The sequence below is a fragment of the Gallus gallus genome, chromosome 1 (assembly GCF_016699485.2).
Source record: "Gallus gallus isolate bGalGal1 chromosome 1, bGalGal1.mat.broiler.GRCg7b, whole genome shotgun sequence".
NCBI lineage: Eukaryota > Metazoa > Chordata > Aves > Galliformes > Phasianidae > Gallus > Gallus gallus.
Window position 1 is genome coordinate 114,593,794 of NC_052532.1, and position 20,510 is coordinate 114,614,303.

A 20,510-nucleotide genomic window follows, 5' to 3' on the forward strand; every position below is an offset into this window, starting at 1 on the left:
AAACCCCAGCAGATGCCATGCTCATCTCTCCAGAAGTATTTATGTAACTCTGTCCTTTTCTACTTTTGACTCCATTTCTGCACTTTCAAGGTGTCAGTTTCTCTGGTGGGTAGGTTTATGTTTAACAGTGTTTATCCTGTACCAGATGTCCCCATTCTTTTACAAGTATTATTTGGGTTATTTATACGTGGAATGTTTTTTTCTGGATATCTCTGTCTATAAACCTGCATAGCTCAGAATTCACTGAAATCAAGCATATGATGAGTTTCAGAGTGTTGTAGGTCTTCCCCACAACTCTGGGCTATGTGAGCTATGAATTCAAACTCTTCTTTTGTGAAATACCATGTAAATTGCTTGTTGCTGCCTCTCTGGTTTAGAAATCATAATGCAGCTAGAAGTGTGAAATATTAAGCATATCCTTTTATGTACTTTGAATTTATGGGGACTTCAAAGTCAGTCCTCATTTATTGTCTGGTTTGTTTCACTTCAGAAATGACTTGAACTGTGAACAAAAAGGAGCTGACAGTATTCTCAGATAGGCACTTTATAGTTGTGCACTTTGCAACTCTATGATAGGCCTGTCTCTGCCTTGCATGCCAAATTAGCTTGTTGATATGTGCTGCTACAGACAGAGGAACAGATGTAGTAATTCTCATTTATTTACATGAAATCTCTAAAAAGACATTTTCTGGCAGCATGCTAGGAATAAATACAGTATCAAATATGGACCGCGCTGTGCTGTTAGCTCATTCAGGTGTCAGCTGTGCCATTTAGACATGGGCGAGAGTGGGAAGTCACAGCCGTCATTGCAGCGCCGGAGCTCTCTGGCTGGGACCTCACTGCTGGCCCTCAGCACTGCAGCTCAGCAGGTGGGAAGAGGGACGTGTCCTGTGGTCCCACACAGTGGTAATGCTGCTCATGGAGGCCCAGAGCTCAGGGAGGTAGGGGGTAGAGGATAACCACATTTCTTCTTCCTCTTTTTTTTTTTTTTTTAATTCCCTCCCTTCATTTTCTGTGATTTAGAACTCCCCTAAGCTCACCCGTGCTAGCTTTCTCTTCCACAACCAAGAGGTTCAGGAATGAATTGAGACTGGGAAATTGCGGAGGAGGGAAGGTAAGACTTGAAGTGTTGCATCGGGGGGCAGCCACAGAGGAGCTGAGCACAACTTGAGTGAAGAAGTGAGCTTTGAGTAAAACCCTGAAAATCTTCTGTGCTAGGCATATGAGAGCTGCTGAGCGGCCCTGAGCTGTCTGCTGCCACCTGAGAAAGCTCGCCCTGGGGTCTGCACCCTTTCCCCTTCCTCACTCCTCATCTGTCCTGACGTAAAGGCTGAAGATGTTCTCCTCTGGTGTCAGTCCTTCTGCTCCCTCCCTGCCTCTTTTCTGACAGGTCTTAGCCAGTCTGTTGCCTGTTTTGAAACGTCCTTTTTAAATTCTGCCTCAGGTATTCAAACTTTCCAGTGTGGGGTCGGGGCTATTTATTCAGATAATGAGCAAGCAGCAGATGCATTAAAGATGAACCGCCTCGACTCTGAATTTCGGGCAGAAGTGGTGGGAGGAGATGCAGCTAATTTAACTCGCTGGATGATTGATGTGGATATGTCAACTTCTATTAATATTCTTTTGAAATCACCGATGCAAGCGTGTTTTTACCCCATCTCAAAAGAAAATAAAGACAACAGAACAGTCCTATCACTTTAATTTGTTATACTCAGAGGCAGTTAAGCAAACTCTGTCGCTATGGAGTGTCCTCCACTGGCTGCTGACAAGCAGCTCCTGGTGGTGCTCTTACCACTTTAAGAATATCAGGATGCTCTAACAGAGCTATCCACTTACTGCTAAAATGTCTAAAACAAAAAGCAAAAGTCACCTACAGGTAGGTCTAGATAAATTGCTTTAAAATCTGCCGTTCCCTCATTAGGCAGCCATTCATTACCACGGAAAGAGCTAAATGCGGGTGCTGAGGCGGGGGTATAAAAGCCATGTTTAAAATGAAACGGAGTTGAGAGCCTGAATACACAGTGCTGTTACTCAGAAGTAGCTTTCGAGCCGAGAGTTTCAACGGGAAGGTGCTGTTTGGACAGAAATCAACAAACGTTTAGCTGAAGTGTGAATAATTCAAGCGTGCCTGAAGAGCCGTGCTGTCTGAAAAGATGAAATGCAAGACTAAAAGAATCTTCAAACATTTGCATCAGCCTTAGAGGACAATGCAAGCAGCAGGATTTGAAACAGATTCGCAGATGCACTCTCTTTAGGCAGAGAGAATGCTCATTAAATGCAAGATGCTTCTGTTGCTCGTGCGTTTGCTCAGAGGTATAGGTTTGCAAGGCTGACGTATCAGATAAAGTCAGAGTGGTTACCACACTGACGGTGTAGCAGCTGCATAATAAATGATGGAGAGAATCATGTTAGGCATGCCCACCTAACCTAACTTGAATCATGCGAAAGGGGAGCTGCTGGAATTCAAATAGACTTTCTGGTTCCCAGCAGTCGGCAGTAATAGAATGCTTTCAGGAAGATGACAGATGCAGGGGAAAGATGCTGTTTTGCACTATCTTGATTTGTTACGGCAGCCAACTTATTGGCGTGATGGAGTGACAAGAAAAGCAGCTGGCATGGAAGGTAGGATTATCAAAGCTATTGCATCATTATGAATGTAATTAGAAACTGACCATGACAAAGCATATGTTAGAATGAGCTGCCGCTGATGGCAGAGGATTTGTTGCCGAGGTCCGGAAACTCTGAAAACAACGTTCCTTTTGCAGAATGGATTTTGCAGTTTCGTTTGTGCCTGTGTTACCCTTTCTTTCCTGCTCGCCTCCAAGCTCGGGGAATCTCTTGCTTGCGAGAGTGTTGCGTTAGGATGAGACTGAAGAATAAAGTCTGTTCTAAGTCTGGGAAGCCTCAGGTAGATAGAAACAAATGTGAAAGAGAAGACTGGCAGAGGCTCCCTCTGATTCACTTGCAAGCTCTGATTGATGTATTGGCATATTGAGGAATCCCAAGGAAATGAAGATGCATGCAGAAATGTTCTGGTATAATGAAAAAACATTATTGCAGGTCTCGGCTTTATAGTTAGTTTTGCTGACAGGCTTTATTCTCCATCAGTTTTTAGCTCTTGACATTTATTTGGTTGTTCGGGATTATATAAAGAAAATACATCAATATCTCCTGCAGGCTTTCTCAACAACTCCAGCATCTGTTTCAGCTATTGAACTGTATTCACGTTTTGCCAACTTGATGCCTACCCAGCTGGTCTATCATTTCTCGCTTGATTACTGCTCTTAATTTATCCGTATCAGCTTGTTTCAGATAGGATTTTGAAGGCTGTTAATGAGAAATGACAGTAGCTGCTGAATTATTGAAAATTTGAGTATTCTTATTTTTGAAACATCAGAAAATCTTGGTGTGCATTTTATTTAACTCGTATTCGGCATTATAGGGAGGTTTTTGTATAACCACTGAAGGTAGCTGTGAGTACTTTAAAGTAGATAGGTCACGAGCACAACTTCCAGCCGACTATTTTTAGAAAGTTGGAGAAAATGGGAAGATACGTGCATCTTTCTGACATATGTTGCTTCCTCCTGTCCACCTCCCCCTTGCAATACGTATATTCCCTCTGTGCCGTGGGGAGCAAATCGTTAAATGCGTACTGTATATATTGAAATATATTTTATCGCCACTAGGGTGAAACCACTTGGCAGTTTTGAACAGGTGATTTGAACAGGTTTAAAACAGATGTTAGCTCTGCTGGCTGGATTGCCCTGGATGTAAGAAGTGAAAGTATTGTTTTCTAAGTGTAAGCAGGACCTCTCTTCCCTTCCAAACTCTTCTTGATCACTCACAGGGTATAACTGTGTTAAATTATTTGCATTACTGTGCTATACAAAATGATATTTTTCATCATAAGCTCTCTTCTTTACCAGTTATATCACTTCTTCTAAGATTTTTTTTTTCCCAGTAAGTCTGTCATCATACTGGATATTCACTTTTCTGACTTCATTTTAAATGACTTTGCTGGCTGTACACTATGTAATCTTGTCAAAAGAGGATCAGGCTATTAAACACTAAATGTTGCTGAGTAAAGCTGTAACAGTTTCAGAAAGATAGATGTTTCTAGATACACAGCAGTGAATCAGCCCTGAGGAAGTTTGAAGGTAAAGATGGGTAAAACTGATATACTGTTGGGTAGTAGGAATGTTTCCCTGCTTTGATCACCTCTGGGAGGCATTTTAAATTATTTTAGAACTGCTGGGAGGAGAGATGTACTTATTAATGGACAGAATTACTGTGGGGTTCGTATAACCAAAAGTAGTTCCGTGGTTTTGATAACAAAAATAATAGTTTTATTTCAGGGAAGCTCTGTTAATCATTACAGTGATTTGTCTGTGACAACGGTGAAAACAGCAGAGAGAGAATAACCCACATAAACAGCATGAAGTGCCATCCACCTTTTCAGAGTAGCATTAAAACTGTCTCATATTGCATGTATTATATGTGCTCTTCTGGAGCTCTGGTCACTCCCTGAGACAAGAGCGCCGTGTGGCTGTTATCATACTGTAGCTACTTGAAATCGTCTTTTCCTTCTGATGCCTGTAACTGTGTGTTGTGTGTGGCTGTCATCCGACAAGTGATTTTACAGTTTAGTTTTGTTTTATCTCTAGAATTTGGTTTTTGGTTTTTGTTTTGCTGATGGATTCAGACGACGCTAGATGGAGCTAGCTGTTGATTATAAATAGAGCTACAGTAATACAGGCCTGTCTAATGAGCAAGCCCCTGTGTGTAATGATGACTATTGAAAATAACAGTTTAAAAGATGGAAAGTGTTGACTTGGACCTTAGCCATGAAATTCTAGATCTGGTGGGGCTAAAGGAAGCAATTTCTTCCTTTTGCTTTCTTTTCATTATTTTACAAGCTAGTAATCAAAGACGAAAAATAATAGGGGGAAAAAAAAGCATCTATATTCAGAGAGGTTTGGGAAGCAAAAGAACGGAAATAGAAGAAGAAAAGAGGAGAGAAGTAGCATTAAGAGCCAGCAGATGTTTCCACTGTAGATACGTGCAGATATCCAATTGTGTATTTGTCTCACTTAAGCCTGATGCACATTTTCTCTTGCATATAAATCCTCTTTCCATTCTGTGTTCCTGAATTAATTTCTGTCGCTGGTATCTTTCACTTTATATTTAGATATGGGACCAATATTTTAAAATCATTTCTGGAAGGGTGGTCTAAAAGGTGTGTAAGGGTACAGGAAGCTCACTCTCTGGCTAGCTATAATTAAGAAAAATGTAAAGGGTTACTTATTGAATGTAGTGAAAGCTGATTATATTCACTCTCTCACATGATTCAGGTTATTAATCCCAGCTAAGGATAAGAAATCTGCAGTCCCAGACCGTGTGACAACCTGAGAAAAATACACTCGCTTTCGCATAGATTTACAGGCATGTAGCTCCAATATGTACATATATTAGTTCAACAGAGGAAGAGAAATCAGGATGTATGTTGATGCTTAGGTGCATGAGCTGAAGAAAGAAAAAGAGGAGATAAATAAGTGTGTGATGAGTACAAGGAAGGGGACAGGCAGGAACAAAGATTAAGAATTAGAGCTGGAGCAGTCTGACCAAATTATGCGATGATAATTGTCACCAACATCTGTTGAGTGAAATACTTGCAAGTTCAGTCACTGCCTTGTTCATACTACCATAAAAGGGAATTGGGATACAGAGCAGCTAAGTTGGTGAGGAAAACGTGTGGGAGGGAAGTGAAAGATGCCTGATGCTCCAGGAGGACTGAATGTTGGCCTTATTGGCCAGAGAAACACAAAACTTCAGTGTGTAGCTGGGTGTATGAGTTAGAATGGTCCTTAAATGGTGCTCGAATTTTTGGACAAAACCAGGTTGTCCTTGAGTCTGTTGCCTTTTAGAGGAGTCTTGCAAGAAAGTAGCACTGCCCTGTCAAGCTGAAGAGACCTCCTCACAGACATATCAGGAGATCAAGGATGGTAGAGACAGGTTGTTTTATTTTTTGTCAGAATTTTTCAGTACTTTATTGAAACTAGCTATTTTTCTTCTTTGTGTGTGGGTTTTTTTTTTGTTTGGTTTTTGTTTGGTTTTTTTGTTTTTTTTTTGTTAATAAATATTCTTAACCAAAAATAGAGCTTTTGAAATGCATTATGATGCCATGACTTCTATATCTGCTCCCTGTACAGTTCTCTGTGCCACTACCCCAGGATGAATGCATCCTGAGACTAAGCCCACGTGCTGTGACTGTTTCTTCTGACAGCAGAGACACATTTGTTGTGCTACTATTCTTGGCTTCCTGATGCTGTTCAGCTGCTGTTTCCACTCAAGTTATTGTTCCTACTGAATAAAGAAGAAATCCTGTTTTAGAAATAAACAGTGTTGGGAAATGTCTGACCATCTCAGGGAAGGATCGTGAGAAGCTAACCTAGGAGAAGGAGACTGGGAGGCTCTTCTTCTCTCAGTCACTAAAATCTCTTCTTTCTGAAATCCACTGGAGCAGGAGTAAAAATGACACGTGAAGTTGAGAAATGGAAGGGAGCCACTTGTTGCATGAGGCAATCATTGGAGGAATGGGTGGTCATCACCTTGTAGAACTTAGGTGGGGAATGCCATGTGTGGGGGTGAAGGTTATCCAAGGGATGTTACCGAACATGTGGTTTTGCACTACCAACTTTTCACATGTTATATGCCTAATCAGAACGTACTAATAAACTAGGTCCCTAAACATTTTTTCCTTTGAGATCTGAAGTTCAAATTCTGCTCACAGAGGTTTGAGTTTTTGTGGCTTTTGTTTTAATTGTTGTTTTTTTCATATAAGAGAATTAGAATTGTTAATAATTTTGGGGTTGTATTTGATAGTAATTGCTAAAAGAAATCCTTTCTTTCCTCTCAAAACTGAGGTCATGAAGGATTAGACTACATATCCTTGAAATCATATAGTTTTAACCTCCATAAGAAATGCTGAGATTTCCAGAGACTGTTGGTAGTAGCTAAGTAGCACATTAAATCCCTTCATGATGTTGGAAGGAGTGAAGGGCAGGGAGAAGTTTAATCTATCTGAACAGTTGCTGGCCTTGCTGAGTAAAGGCATCCAGAGAAAAGTTTGAGGATTTTACAAAGGTTGATATTCTGTCTTCCTGTTTTTTTCATTCTGGTGAAATCGCTAGGTACTCAGATCAGAAGATTACTGAATTTGAATTGGAAATAACAAAAAAAGCCTTAAGCTTGGTGCTCTGCTATATGTGTAGCAGGTGGGTTTAGCCCATCTCCTTATTCTTGCTCTGTGCTCCAAAATGTTTGCTGCAGAACTGGAGCTGTAAATGGTGTCGTCATGGAGTCCTCGCAGAAATGTTCGAGATATGTTAGACCCCATAATGCAATTGTGGAAGGGGAACAACTCAAAGGAGGGAGACTGTAAATGAGGACTCTACCAGAAACGGGAGAAACAGGCAATAACAGTTCTGCTTGCATTTTTTTATTTTTTAAATTTTCCTTTGTGATCAGAGCATCTGCGTATCAGAATTGGAAGGTGTTGTAGGATGCAAGACGTACTTGTTTACAAAAATCTTAAAACTCCATCTACACTACATTTCTTAGTTTTGTTATCTTTAGGAGAGATCTTAGTCTTACAAGAGAAAAATCAGAAGAATAAAACAAGATTAGGCACTTAGTGTTTTCATTAGTATCCCCAAGTTTCCAGCTTAGTGTTTTACATTACAACACACTGTTCTTTACAAGGTGTTTCTTTCATTTACATATCCCAAAAGACATTGCACAGAGCTGCAACCAGTACTCTGACTTCCTTGATAACACAGAAGCACAATATGCTGAAGTGGTCAAAGAAGCCTTTGTTTTTGACCAGTGCTCACAAAGACTTTTTCTTTTTTTTTCTCCATTTGCTTCCCTCCTTTCCCTCCATGACTTGTCATGGATGGGGGAAAAATGGTAGATCAGAAAACGTTAAAGCAAAATTTGAACAAAAACTAAGCTGCTTGAAGCTGTTTCCTCAATCTGCTTTTTTCTCATTCTGTGTCTTTCTGATGCTTAGGAATAAAGAGCATGTAGAATTTCTTTTACAGGGTCAACTTTTAGCATTCACTCCTGATCACTTATATTGATCTGTTTCCCTGAAACTCAAAAGCCACACTAAATAAAACCACCATATGCTGCTCCTGTAGAATTTCTTTTCATGAGCAGCCTGTTATTTTTATATTGCCGTTATGTGTGTCACATATATATTTGCAACACATGATGCAAACAAAGATACTGAGAAAAGATTCTTCAACTTCATCCATTTTCGGAACACCATTTACATATTCCCATAGTATGTTTGTATTTCTTTTTTATTTCCTCTTACTACAAAATACCATTTGTAATTGGAGCTACTCTATAACTTGATACTAATGGTCACAAATGATATTTAATAAATATTCCCTACGTACAAGGATTACTCTTCCAAAGGGTAAGAAGAAATATTCACTTATTCATCTTAACAGGGGAATTTTAACAGAGACCAGTGTTTTTTTTACTTTGCAGTCCCAGGATGCTTCTCGTTCACTGTTTGTCCCATATGAGATAAGGACTGCAAACACTGAAAAACGCAATCTCTTGTCTTCAGCGATGATTTCAGGTCTTGAATTGTGACTGAATTGGGTTTGATAGCAGAGTAGAAAGGTAAAGGTGTTAGATATCTGCATGTATCTGGAAAATGTTATATTTATGCTTCTCCCAGCTGTGATGGATGGACAATTTTTGGATGGATGCTTTAATGAAATTCTTTTTGTGCCATTAAAGTAGTTGGTGACTGAAGACAAAAGTTTAGATTGCTAAGAGAATTTGAGGATGTTTATGGTTTAATATCTGTGGTGATTCTCAGGTTAATAGTAAAATTCCTGATGGATCGCTTTTAGTGGTCCTGTTTTAGGCTGCTGGAAATCACAAGGGATTTTTATCTCATGAATGAATTTTGAATTGAGGAAAACATTTCAAAAGCAACGAAATGAATTGCCAGCCCAGTTGATCCTATGATTAAATCTTTTGATGCTTATGTCTTTTCAAATATGTCTTCAGAAGCTGAGAACCAAAAGCGTATCACAAATGTTGGTAAATTCTAGAAACTAATTATATTTATTCCCAGGTTATGTTTTGTTTCAAAATGTGAAAAATAATGAGGATTAGGTAAGCAGCCAGCTATGATTCAACCTGAACCAAGATCAAACATATCCAAGACAAAGCTATGAGGAGGGATTCAGGCTGCTAATTTTAAGATACAAGGAAGAGGCAGAAATCCAAAATGCTCCTTCCACCTTGGCACTGTGTGCAAATCAAAACCAACACCAACGTCTGACCTCAGAATGCAAAAAATCAAATGTTTTATTTCCTTCAGAGAAGCTGTACTTTAATTTCTTTTAAGTTCTTTTAGCAAGTTGGAAATCCTTTCAGTAGTAGTACGTGACTGTTGGTCATAATGCTTAGTCCCCCACTTTCCTCAGGGACACTGTGTTTTAAACTACATGAACCTAGATGGAACTTCCTTTTAATCATCAACATTGGCCAAAGTGTTAGGACAGATGATTAAGATGATTTATATGTAGGAAAACAGTATGTTGCCATAAGAGTATCAGTTAGGATTATTCTTCTGGCAGCAAATGAATTTTGTAGGAGTCTGTAGTTAAATTGGTATTTATTGTGGAATCAAACAGTCTGGCTGCCCTATCAAAAAACCGCAGTAGCTCAAAGAGCTCTTTTGACCAAGATGCATCAAGTATGTAGGTCGCTCTGAAAGTAATGCCTCCTATTTCGTTTCATGGGAACTACAACAGATATAAAGAGCACAATAACACTATTTCATAGAGGAAGTTCTCAGCTGCAAAATACTATTTTTCAATGTAGTGACCACCATTATCTATACATTTTCACCATCAATGAACAAGAGCCTGCATGCCATGCTTGTAAAACTCAGTACCAGTGGCAGTGACCCACTGTTTCTCATCTGATAGAATGGTGTCATTCCTAGGAAAATGTTGTCCACATAGACCATTTTTAATTGACCTGAACAGATGGAAGTCAGAAGGTGCCAAATCTGGACTATACAGTTAGTGTGGTAGGACAGTACAGCCATGACTGGCAATGTGCTTCAGTCTTCAAACTATTGCGTGGCTTGCAATTATCATGTTGCAAGAGGAAGGTTGTTGTCTTCTCTGGTCTGACTCTGAAAGTTTGAGCCTTCAGCTTAGACAGCACTGTGATATAGAAGTTAGAGTTAATGGTTTGTCCAAGTTCCAGGAAATTCAGGAGGATCACCCCTTTCCTATCCCAAAAGATGTTACATATCACTTTACTAGCTGAGGGCTGTGTCTTGAACTTTTTTAATGGCAAATTCACATGTCACCACTCCATGGAATGGAGTTTATACTCTGGTTTGTAGTGGTTACACCACATATTGATCCAGGAAACTGTCACCTTCAGCCTTGTATTGGTTCCATAAGTCTTGAAAAACTTGCAGACAGTGTCCTTTCTGTTCCTCTGTGAGCATTTGTGGGACCCAGGTGGCACAAACATTGCAATATTCCAATGTTGCAACCATCGTTTCCAATGTATTGAAGCCAATATTCAGTTCTGTACACAGTTCCCTGGTCATAATCCACTGATTCATGTGGATGAGCTAATCAAGATGCTCTTCATTTCATGGTGTGACAGCTGTGCTTGGCCATCTGGAGTGTGGCTTGTCTTCCATGTTGTCGTCACCACTGCTGAAACACACCACCCACTGTGTCAGTGTGCTAACAGCCGCTGTTTGTCTCTGTAAATGTACAGCAAGCATCAATGAGTGTCAATGGGTGCAATTTTTTCCATATAAAGAAATTCAGTGACACACCTTTGCTTCATTTGCACTACCCTGTCAGATGCTATTGTGTCATACTGCCCTTCTGCTGCCATCTCTTGCACAGCAACAAAACGTAATGGAGTATTGGTGGGAAGGTTCAACCCCTATTGCTATAGCACTAGCATCTGCCTCTGACATTGTGGACCAACATAATAGTATGGGAGACACGATTTTCTCAGCAGCCTCCATAGTTTCTTATAAACCCACATAACTGTAGTCACCAAGATACTGATTAATCTTATTTAGTCAAAGTATTTTATTTTTTGTTTTGACAACAATGTATATGGCACTTCCTGAAGTGTATAGTGAGAAGGGATTTCTTTGCCCCAGGGAACTATATATAACTGACGTGAAGTATCTGATTTGTTTCCTCAGAAACAGACACAGAATTATGGCTGCAAGCCCTGGCCAGCTGTGAAGCTGTAGCATACCCTTTGCAGAACTGGGATTGTATTTTGTGGCCTTCTTGTAACCAGCACAGATTCAGGATTTTACACTGGACGCTAGAGATAAGTGTATCGTGCCGAGACATACCATCCACTGATAATTCTGAGGTGCCATAGAAACACAGAGGTACTGATATTAGATGCTGCAGTTTCTGTCTGAGTCAGAAGTAGGTATGTCACTGGGAATCCTTCACAGCCTGTACTTCAGCAGAAACACTAAAATTGAGAGAGAAAGAAACATATGAAAGAGGAAAATATGACGTAGTTTATTACATGTGGGAAAAGTAGAGATGCCATATTATAGAACCAGATTTCTTTTCTGTTGTTTTATGCAACATGTTGATATCTGCCAACTGAGGACATAATGGATTTTACCCAAGTGAGCAATCTTCTCAGAAAAGTTATATTCGTTATCATAAGTTAAAAGATGGTAACCCACGTATTTAGTTTCTGTTGCAGTATAGATTTCTGGTTTAATACCTTGCCCCAGGATTTGTAGAAATACAGAAAGTGCAATAAAACATTTGAGGAGAGGTGAATCAGTACTGAAATTGTCAATTTTATTTTGTTCTGTGAGATTTCATTTGGTCCCAGCTCTGTGTGAGTTTAAAGGAGAAAGAAACTAATTTTGGTGCTGCTGGATGGATCTCTATCAACATGACTGAAAAGCAATTCCATCTACTTGCAGCATGGGTACTGGATGGATGGTGATGCCCATTTTCCTAAGTGATAGTGTTGAGTATAGGTATTGTGGGTTTTCTCGAGAAGGGCTGCTGGGGGAGAGGAGGTGGGGGGCAGGAGGGCTGGGGCAGGCTGCATGCAGCTAGTTCCATATTGACGTGCTGCGGGTCACAGTTCAGCCCAGCAGCCAGGCTCTTGATGCCTCTTCAGAAGTGTATTTATGGAAGAGCAGAATGCTGCACAGCAGTTTGTGAAGATTGGAAAACAGGAGTGAGAAGCTGCATGGGGAAGACTGAGGTGGTGAAGAAGGATGGGGGGGAGGTGCTGCAAGTGCCACAGCAAAGATGCCCTGTCAGCCTGTTGAGAAGACCATGGGGGAGCAGATATTTCCCTGCTGTCTGAGGAGAGGACTAGAGAAAATATCTGTGCTGCAGCCCATGGAGGAATCTGCAGTGACGGAACTGTGAACCATGGGGTGTCCAAAGTGGAGCAGGTTTATCCTGAAGGACAGCATCGCATTGGAGGGACTCCAAAGTGGAGCAGAGGCAGAGAGTGACAGTGGAGGAGCTGCAGTGACAAAGTGTTATGAGCTGACCACTGACTGCAGCCCCCCCTCTCCATCCCCTTGTGCTGCTCTGGCGGGTAATGGGAAGGAGCTTGGGGCTACAGAGTGATGTAGAGCCTGTGAAAAAGAAAGTCAGGTATTATTTCAGTCTTTCTGTCATTTCCCACTATTGAAATCTATTTTAATTGGCAATAAATTAATTTAATTTTCACCAAATTGAATTAGTTTTGTCCCTGATAGCAACGAGTAATTATTTCCCTATCTCTACCTGAACCCACGAGCTTTTACATCATGTTTTCTTTCTCCATCCTGTTAATGAGGGAGTGAGAGCAGCTGGGTAAGTGTCTGGCCGCTGACAGACATCAACCCACCACAGCGAGTTTGGACAGGATTATTCCGAGTGAGCTTTCCAAATGGTCAGGAGGTAATGACTCAAGTTAAGTTATTTGAAGGGATAACTAGTAATAGAATGGATGAGTGTTGATTACAGCTCCCACTTGGTTTAAAAATAAATTTGAAAAATGTTGTAATATGAAACCCCTGTCTGAAGTAGTAAGTTACTCAGGAGACACTCATCCTGAACTTGAATTAAAAAGGTGAAGACCATCACAAAGAGGGCATCATTGCTAGTTTAAAGCTTGTGTTATACAGTGTGCACTTGAACTGGGATCAGGAGCATAAATAATTAATTCTTGGGCACGATCAAGAGTCTTGGCTTTGCTAATGCTTTTGTGTACTAGAAAAATTATATACAATCCAGTTTTTCATTAGTTTTAGTCGTAATATACAACTGAAACTTGGGTTTTAACCATATCTGAGGGTGTATCTTTCCTTCTCAGTACTTACAAGTGAAAGAGATCTGGTGCAAGAAACAGAGACCTGCCACAGCCTGTGGCTGTGGTAGGCTGCCCTTTCAAAGTGTTAAAAGAAGATAGTAAAACATGTAAACAAAAGATATGCTGTAGAAATAACCACATTAAATGTAGTTTATTTTCTAAACAACAAAAATGCAAACAAAAAAAGAAAAAAAAGGCTATTTAAATGAAGTTTTATGACATTTCACAACACTTGGTTTGTATAGATGTTATCTTTTGTTTCTAATGAAGTTTTAAAAGTAAGGAGTTACTACAACATTTGCATTATTTTGTCATTCTGTGATTATTACTAATGAGAAAATACATTGTAGCTTCAGGTTTAGTAGGTTTTAAGACATGTCTTACTGGGTTGCTAGCAGACAGGAGGAAGAACAAGTTGTCATTTGCTAGATGTGGAAAGCTAACATAACAGATTGTTTTCTGCAGGCTGTGTTCCTTTCCAACTTTGTTAGCATGAGTAAAGTTTGAAACAATCCAGTTGTTCCTGTAGAATGAAAGTTTTAAGTAAGAAGAGTGGATGGAGGTGGAATGAGGTGTGTTCAGAGGCTTGTTGGGTTCAAGAGTTGTGTTGGACCTCCCAGCTGGAGCCTTCTGCAAATAATATCTCAAAAAATAAAAAAAAAGAACCAGACTTGTTTAAAATCTTAAGAAAGAGGAGAAAAAATAGAAAAAAGAAAAGAAAAGAAAAGAAAAAAGAAAAGAAAAAAGAAAAGAAAAGATAGCAAAAATGGAGTGATAAGTAAAAGGTCAGAGGATATTATGTTCAGGGAGTGTTGCCTTGGGACCATTTTATCTTATTCATTACTGATTTCAAATGTGTGACTTGGAATTTAAAACCTCTGTTTCCCACTGTCAGCTCTTAGCTTCAGACATTGATGATCTGTCAACACCAGGCTCCTGTCTCCTGGCAGTCCAACTGCCAGGACTCACATTCCAGTATTTCACTAAAAAGTGGGAAAAGCCTTGTTTCAGCCCTTAGGACTGCAGGCTTTTGAAAGGAAGACCTTTCAATACAATGGAAATGTAAAGGTCTTTGGAAGTGTAAAGGGTCACAATTCCTTTGTTGAAAGTAAGAGAGGTCTTATTTTTATTTGTTGGTGTCTAGGTTGTACAGCAGCCCAGTAGGCATTTTAGCTCACTTCTTGAACGCATGAGGTGGGTATTATTTCTGGCTTACAAGTAAGTTAGAGAACAGGACTGAATGTCAAAACATATGGCAGTGGAGACACTCAGTAGAAATCTGGACCTTCTTGGCTATCTCTCGTGCCTTCAGTGAAAAAGGCTTGGGGAGGAGTGAGTGAACTGGAGACCAAGTTTGCATCTTCATCTGTTACTTCTTCAGGCCTGTCAAAGATTATTTATGGAAGCCTGGCAGTACTTTCTCTCCTTGTAAACAAAGAAATTAAATTACCCCACCCCATTACTGGAATAAAATGTTAATCTTCACAGCAGATGCATTTTGAGACAAGATCTGTGATGTTTCTTTGTGCACTCTGGCATGATGCGTAGCACCTGTAAGTCATTTGTCTCACTAATTGTTCACAAGTACTCTGGAACAGTCAAATTCCTTATAGTAAGTAATGAGCTCCATTGCTCAAGAATAGCATTGGAGATACTCAGTGTGTAATTATGGAACTTGAAAATTCAGTAAAGGAAGGTTAATCTATACATGAAGCAGAATCCCATTCTTCTGCTAGCATAGTTTTCTAATGTCTAGGTTTTTTGTTTGTTTGTTTGTTGTTTGGTTGGTTATTCTTTTTATATGGCATTGCTTACTAGGTTGCAAGGTTGCATGCTTTGACTGTTATTATTAGTACTATTACTATTTGGAGAGCAGAGTTTTAAATACCTACTTAAGTAATTCAGAGCGTCTGAGCAGTGAGGGGTTGCTTTTCCTTCTGCAAAAGTAAGTGTGGGATAGGGCACACCTAAAATTAAACTATTTTTAGTTTGTTTTGTAATCATTGCTTGCAGAACATGGAGTCCCTAAGAGGAAAGATACATTTGGAAATTTGGCCTAAAGAGCACATCAAAGGGGTTCATATTTGTCTATAGTTAGAAAACGGCTGTCTCTGTGCATTTCAAACGGTTCTCAGCATGGTGCTGTCATGGTGCATGTGTTCAGCTCAGAGCAAGAAAATGAAGATTCAGTCCCTCAAAGACTTGCTCTCTTGTAATCCTATTTGTGGCCATTTAAGATCAGGACTGAAGTTTAATATTAAAGTAAATGCTGCTAACCTTGGCAAATAAACAGCACGAGAGTTGGTGAGCCTCTTCCCCTCAGGAATGTGGATAGGGGGAGAGAGAAAAATCTTGAGTAAGATAATGAAGAGAGTTAATTGTTTCCTTTTTCCCTACTCAAGTATTTTATTTTGTGTTTCTGAACACTGAGTATCACGTGTCCTCCAGCAGAACAATCAGCAGAATTCTGATTCTGTCCTGCTGGGAAATGCTGCATTTGTATGTTTGGGGTGGTGAAATGAGCAGCAGTATTGATGGGAAACTTCCCAGATAGGGAGATGCTGCATCACACTGAAATAAATGCGTATAACTCCTGAAAACATTATGGACAACATATGAAGCAGATACACTGATTCTTAGTGCCTGGACAACACAAGTTACAATGCTCAGTATTCCAATCTGTTTGGGAGCATTAAAAAGATTGGGGTTTAGGGAGGAAGGACCCCTCAGCCCATCCCACTGTTAATGCCAGACTGTAACCTCTGTAGTGGTAGAAGCAGTAAGCTCACTTTGTATTGCTGTCTCAAAGTGTCTGTGGAAATTGGTGATTGAATGCCAAGAATTGTTCCCTCTGAAATAATATCATAATGAGTATTATAGCGTGAGTATGTTTCTGGCCTTTATCAGTTTTCTGAAAAGGAAAGAATAAGAATGTATTAGTGAAACTGAAAAGCACTGAGAATATCAAAGGAGGAAGACTCTTCTTATGCTGCATGCTTCATCTTTAAAACTCCTTACCATTAGATGTGAGGTAAAAAAAGGAATCACGGTTGCAGAATTTCAGGAAGTGTGCACAGGTTCAGGTTTGATCAAATAAAATCAGTTTATTCATCATTTAATTGGCATTTTTTCATCCCTTTCCCTCTGCCTGTGTAGCTGGCTTCTTTCCTCTGGCTGTCAGTATTACAACAAATAATGTATTAAATCAGCCACCAAACATTTTCTTTTTATTAAAAGATTATTAAAAAGTTATTAAAGATTTATTTATTTATTTATTTTGGTATAAGTATTTTTTAAGAGTTCATTTTATTAATCAACAGTTAATGCTTTTTACAGTAAAAAATGTATTTCTATCTTCTTGTCTTTCATGTTATTTCTTTTGCATCCTATTTTGCTTCTTAATATTAGCTACATTTTCTTTGCACTTGGAATCCCTTTTCATTTGCTTTCTGAGCTGTCTTCTCTTGTCTGGGGGTAATATTCAAGATTGAAGGTGCCTGTTAATACTTATGTTAAACTTAACACATATCATTTTCCAAAGATGTAAAAGAAAGTGTTCAGTCCTGAAGCTCTCAAATAAAGACTGAAGTGATACCTATTTTATGTATCACATCAACCTGTTTTTCATGCCGCTGTCACCCTGCCTGGAATTGTGTAAGATTAAATTCAAGCCATGCAAAACAAACAAACAGGACAGGTATGTTGCTGCCACTTTGAACTATGTGCATCACATTGACTCTTCTGTCAGATATACTTACACGGGAAAACAACCAGTGGACGTGTGTTCTACTTGCATGGACAGTCTTGATCACCTCTCATCCATATTTAACAGCTGTGGTAGCATTTACTGTTATGTAACACTGACCAGCCTCTACCACCTACTCACTCTGTTATTAATATCATTGTTGAAAATGAGTCATTTCTTAGCTCTTGGATGTATTTCTGTTGTCTTTGCTTTTATGTCCTGAATCATCCTCCTCTCCCTTGTGAACACTTGCAGCAATTGCTGATGTCCTGGCTGGAATTACCCCTGCAGGAGGGCTCTTGACAGCTAAGATTGCTCTACTTTAACATATTATTTGCTCCTTTACTAACATGTAGCTTTATTTTGAGCTCGCATGCATGTTCTCATGCACGCAGGAAGTTTGTTATTTGATCGTGTGCTTTCAAGTTACAAAACAAGCCTTTAAAAAGAGGAAGAAGGCATCTTGGTATTTGGTTTCCCTAGGGCCCTGAGCATTTTTTACAACATTTGGAGGATACCTTTTCTGCCTTTTCTGTCTAGATGTTATTAGTACAGCTGGGGAATTCATGGGTCATTGTGGCATAATTTCTTAGGTTAATCTGCTGTTACTTATGCTAATGATGCTTGCAGCTCCGAAGATTTGTGTTTCAGTTTGGCATGTCGCCACTCCTGCAGCAGAAGCCAAAGGTGACTTTATCCGCTTCACCTGAGATGGTCTTTGAGCACATTTTGCTTTTCCATTGGAGTAACCATACAACTCTGTAAGGGAACTGAATTTGGCTGTCTTGACCTCCTCATAGAAATATGTATCTATGGCGTCAGATTTATTTAATTCACTGAAGTTCTAGAAAGCTTGTCTAGACTCAGTAAGAGGGTAAAATACATATATTGTATATGTGGAGATTTTCAGAAGTTTGGAAAACTGAAATAAGGAAGCACTGACACAAACAAGTAAATGCATTTATACATAGAATCATAGAATCATACTCAGGTTGGAAAGGACCTCAAAGATCATCAAGTCCTACATGTATGCTCTCTTCTAATGAGAGAAATATTTTTCATATCACAGTAGGATCTTGTCTTTCCAAGACTCAGGTGATTTGCAAACTCAAGTGCATTTTGAGTTCTACAAATTCTACATTGTTTGGTACCTTGTTATCTCTGTTCCAGAAATGGAAATAGCACAGGGAAGGATGTTTAGTGAGCCAGTGGTTATAGAAGAAATCCATCACAGACAGAGGAATGAGAACTTCTGTCTGCTTTTGTATTTTCTTGTTTTCATCCAGAATACTGTGCTAAGCAGGGAGAGGAGTAAGATCTAAAAACTGCTTTTGCCTACGTTATATCCCTTTGCTGACTAAGTGAATGCAAACTAGCTAGAGCATTACTAAATTTTGCATGAAATTCGGTTCCATTAAGATTGTAAAATGTAGCTCATTGTTGCTAAAGGTAGCTGAAGTTTGTAGTGTTAGTCTCTCGTCTGTTGTATTGCAGTGAGAGATGCCATATTTCTTCAAACTAAAGCCGATGAAGAACTAAGGAGTTCTGGATCTGGCTTTTCTGTAGCTTTTGTATGCCCTAGACTAAAGGATACACTCAGCCCTCAAAATAAAAACTTTTAGTTCAGTCTTCTGTTAGAACTGTTCACATCATACTCTGGCTTTTGACAAGGAACAATTCAAAGTTTTCATCTTGATCTAACATTAACAAATATGCAGAAGAGTCCATACTTACCTCCCTTTCCTGTCTTCTCTTTGTCCAATTAACATGCAGATACATTTCAGAGGAATTCAAGAAGTAAAAGGATGAGATTTTTTTTGGATATCCCAAGGAAAGCACTCTTGGTTTGCATATTTCTGAGCCTGTGGTTTGATGTGATTGTCACAGAAAGCAGGGACAAAGGTGTATTTGTCTTCTCTTACTTGAAGCAGCAAGAGAACAGATGTTAATAGTGCTGATAATCTGTAGAAAGAATGGCAGTGCATCTACCAGGAAAAATCCCTGGCAGTGCATCTACCAGGAAAAATCCATGTTTCCAACAGCTTTAGGGCACAACTGGTATGTGCAGTGAAGAGAGCCATGCCAGGTCCAAATGAGCCAAATCTGGACATGGAAGCTACTTATCTATGTTGCATAGAGAGATTCTAAAGTTTTCGGTCCTGTTTTCAGACTCCTAGAATGTACGGCATCCAAAGGATTTTTCAGATGATGGGAGAAATGTAGAAAATTCATCATTCACACACAGACAGTTATTGCCAGTCAGCTACATTTATGGAAGTCTATATCTGATCGTTGTTTGTAATACTTCAAGTGTGACAATTTGTAAAGATATTAATTTAGTTTGAGGCTAAAAAAATTAGATCCTATCAGAGGTCTGGGAATAAGTAAGTGTATGGGTGACAACAAAGGAGACTGTGTGCTTAGGATGGCCCTGCTTGGACCAAATGACCTCCAGAACTCCCTTCTAACCTCAACCATTCCAAGGAATACAACTTTCAAGGCAGCGTGTTTCTCAATTCCTGATGTTGCCTCTAAGTTGAAAACAAGAGTGATTTCTTTTTAAGCTCAGCTTCTCCCCAAATTGGCAGCATTTGCAAAAGTAGGAACAGAATTGAATGTGTTTCTGGCAGTCATGATAATTATGGAACAGAAGATTAACCTAGCCAGGGAAAATAAATACCTTGGTATTCTGTGCAGTGATAAACTGACTTCAGAATGCAGCCTGACAGAGTGGCAGATGAAATTTGATTTTTCTAGCTATACATAGCTAAAAACAGGCCAGTGTGATATTTGTTGAATCTAAATGTGCTGAGAACCTTGTGTTGTCTTTACAGCAAGAGTAGTTATTCTTTTGTATTATTTTATAGAAAAAGTCTGTAGCTCTAATGCTGAAAATAGGTAAGAGTCTTTGAAGTTGCTGGATACAGGAGATTGGTTTGAGCTGCAGAACATGGCTTCTGTCTGAAATGTGATCTAGATCTTTCTCAAAGGCCACACATTCCAGGTCTGTCTGTCTATAAACTGGGCTTCATTCATATTGTATAACATGTTCTGTCATACTAAAGATAAGGGTATTTCTTCTTGGATGTAAGATGAGTTTTGTCTGAGCTGTGGTTGTCTTCTGCAAAGCCAGGCTAAACGTATATAATCTGTGAAGAAAAACACTGTGATTCTTTTCCCCAAATTACGAGTCAGGAAAGATGATATGGTGGTGGAGAAGCCAGAAGAGGTAGCTACTCAATATTTGCTGATCTGTTTCTTTGTTGCTGAAATAAAGTTGATAAACATTTATTCTCTGTTAGTTTACAGTGTTGGCTTCTATACAGTG

The 20,510-nt window shown here is 39.4% G+C and overlaps 1 protein-coding gene across 23 annotated transcripts in view; it reads left to right on the plus strand.

Moving 5' to 3' along the window:
• The window catches only part of DMD (dystrophin), a 1,163,614-nt gene that overhangs the window by 100,096 nt on the left and 1,043,008 nt on the right, over window positions 1–20,510 (plus strand). For 22 of the 23 annotated variants that reach the window (XR_006934806.1, XR_006934864.1, XR_006934881.1 and 19 more), the window contains exon 1: window positions 2,370–2,622. The exons of the other annotated variant lie outside the window; for it this stretch is intronic. Coding sequence is in view for 19 of the 22 variants with exons in the window: in XM_046919243.1 (XP_046775199.1) it covers window positions 2,526–2,622 (97 nt within the window). In the remaining 3 variants the exon portion in view is untranslated. Of the gene's footprint in view, window positions 1–2,369; window positions 2,623–20,510 lie in introns of those variants that run through there. 23 annotated transcript variants of the gene reach the window in all.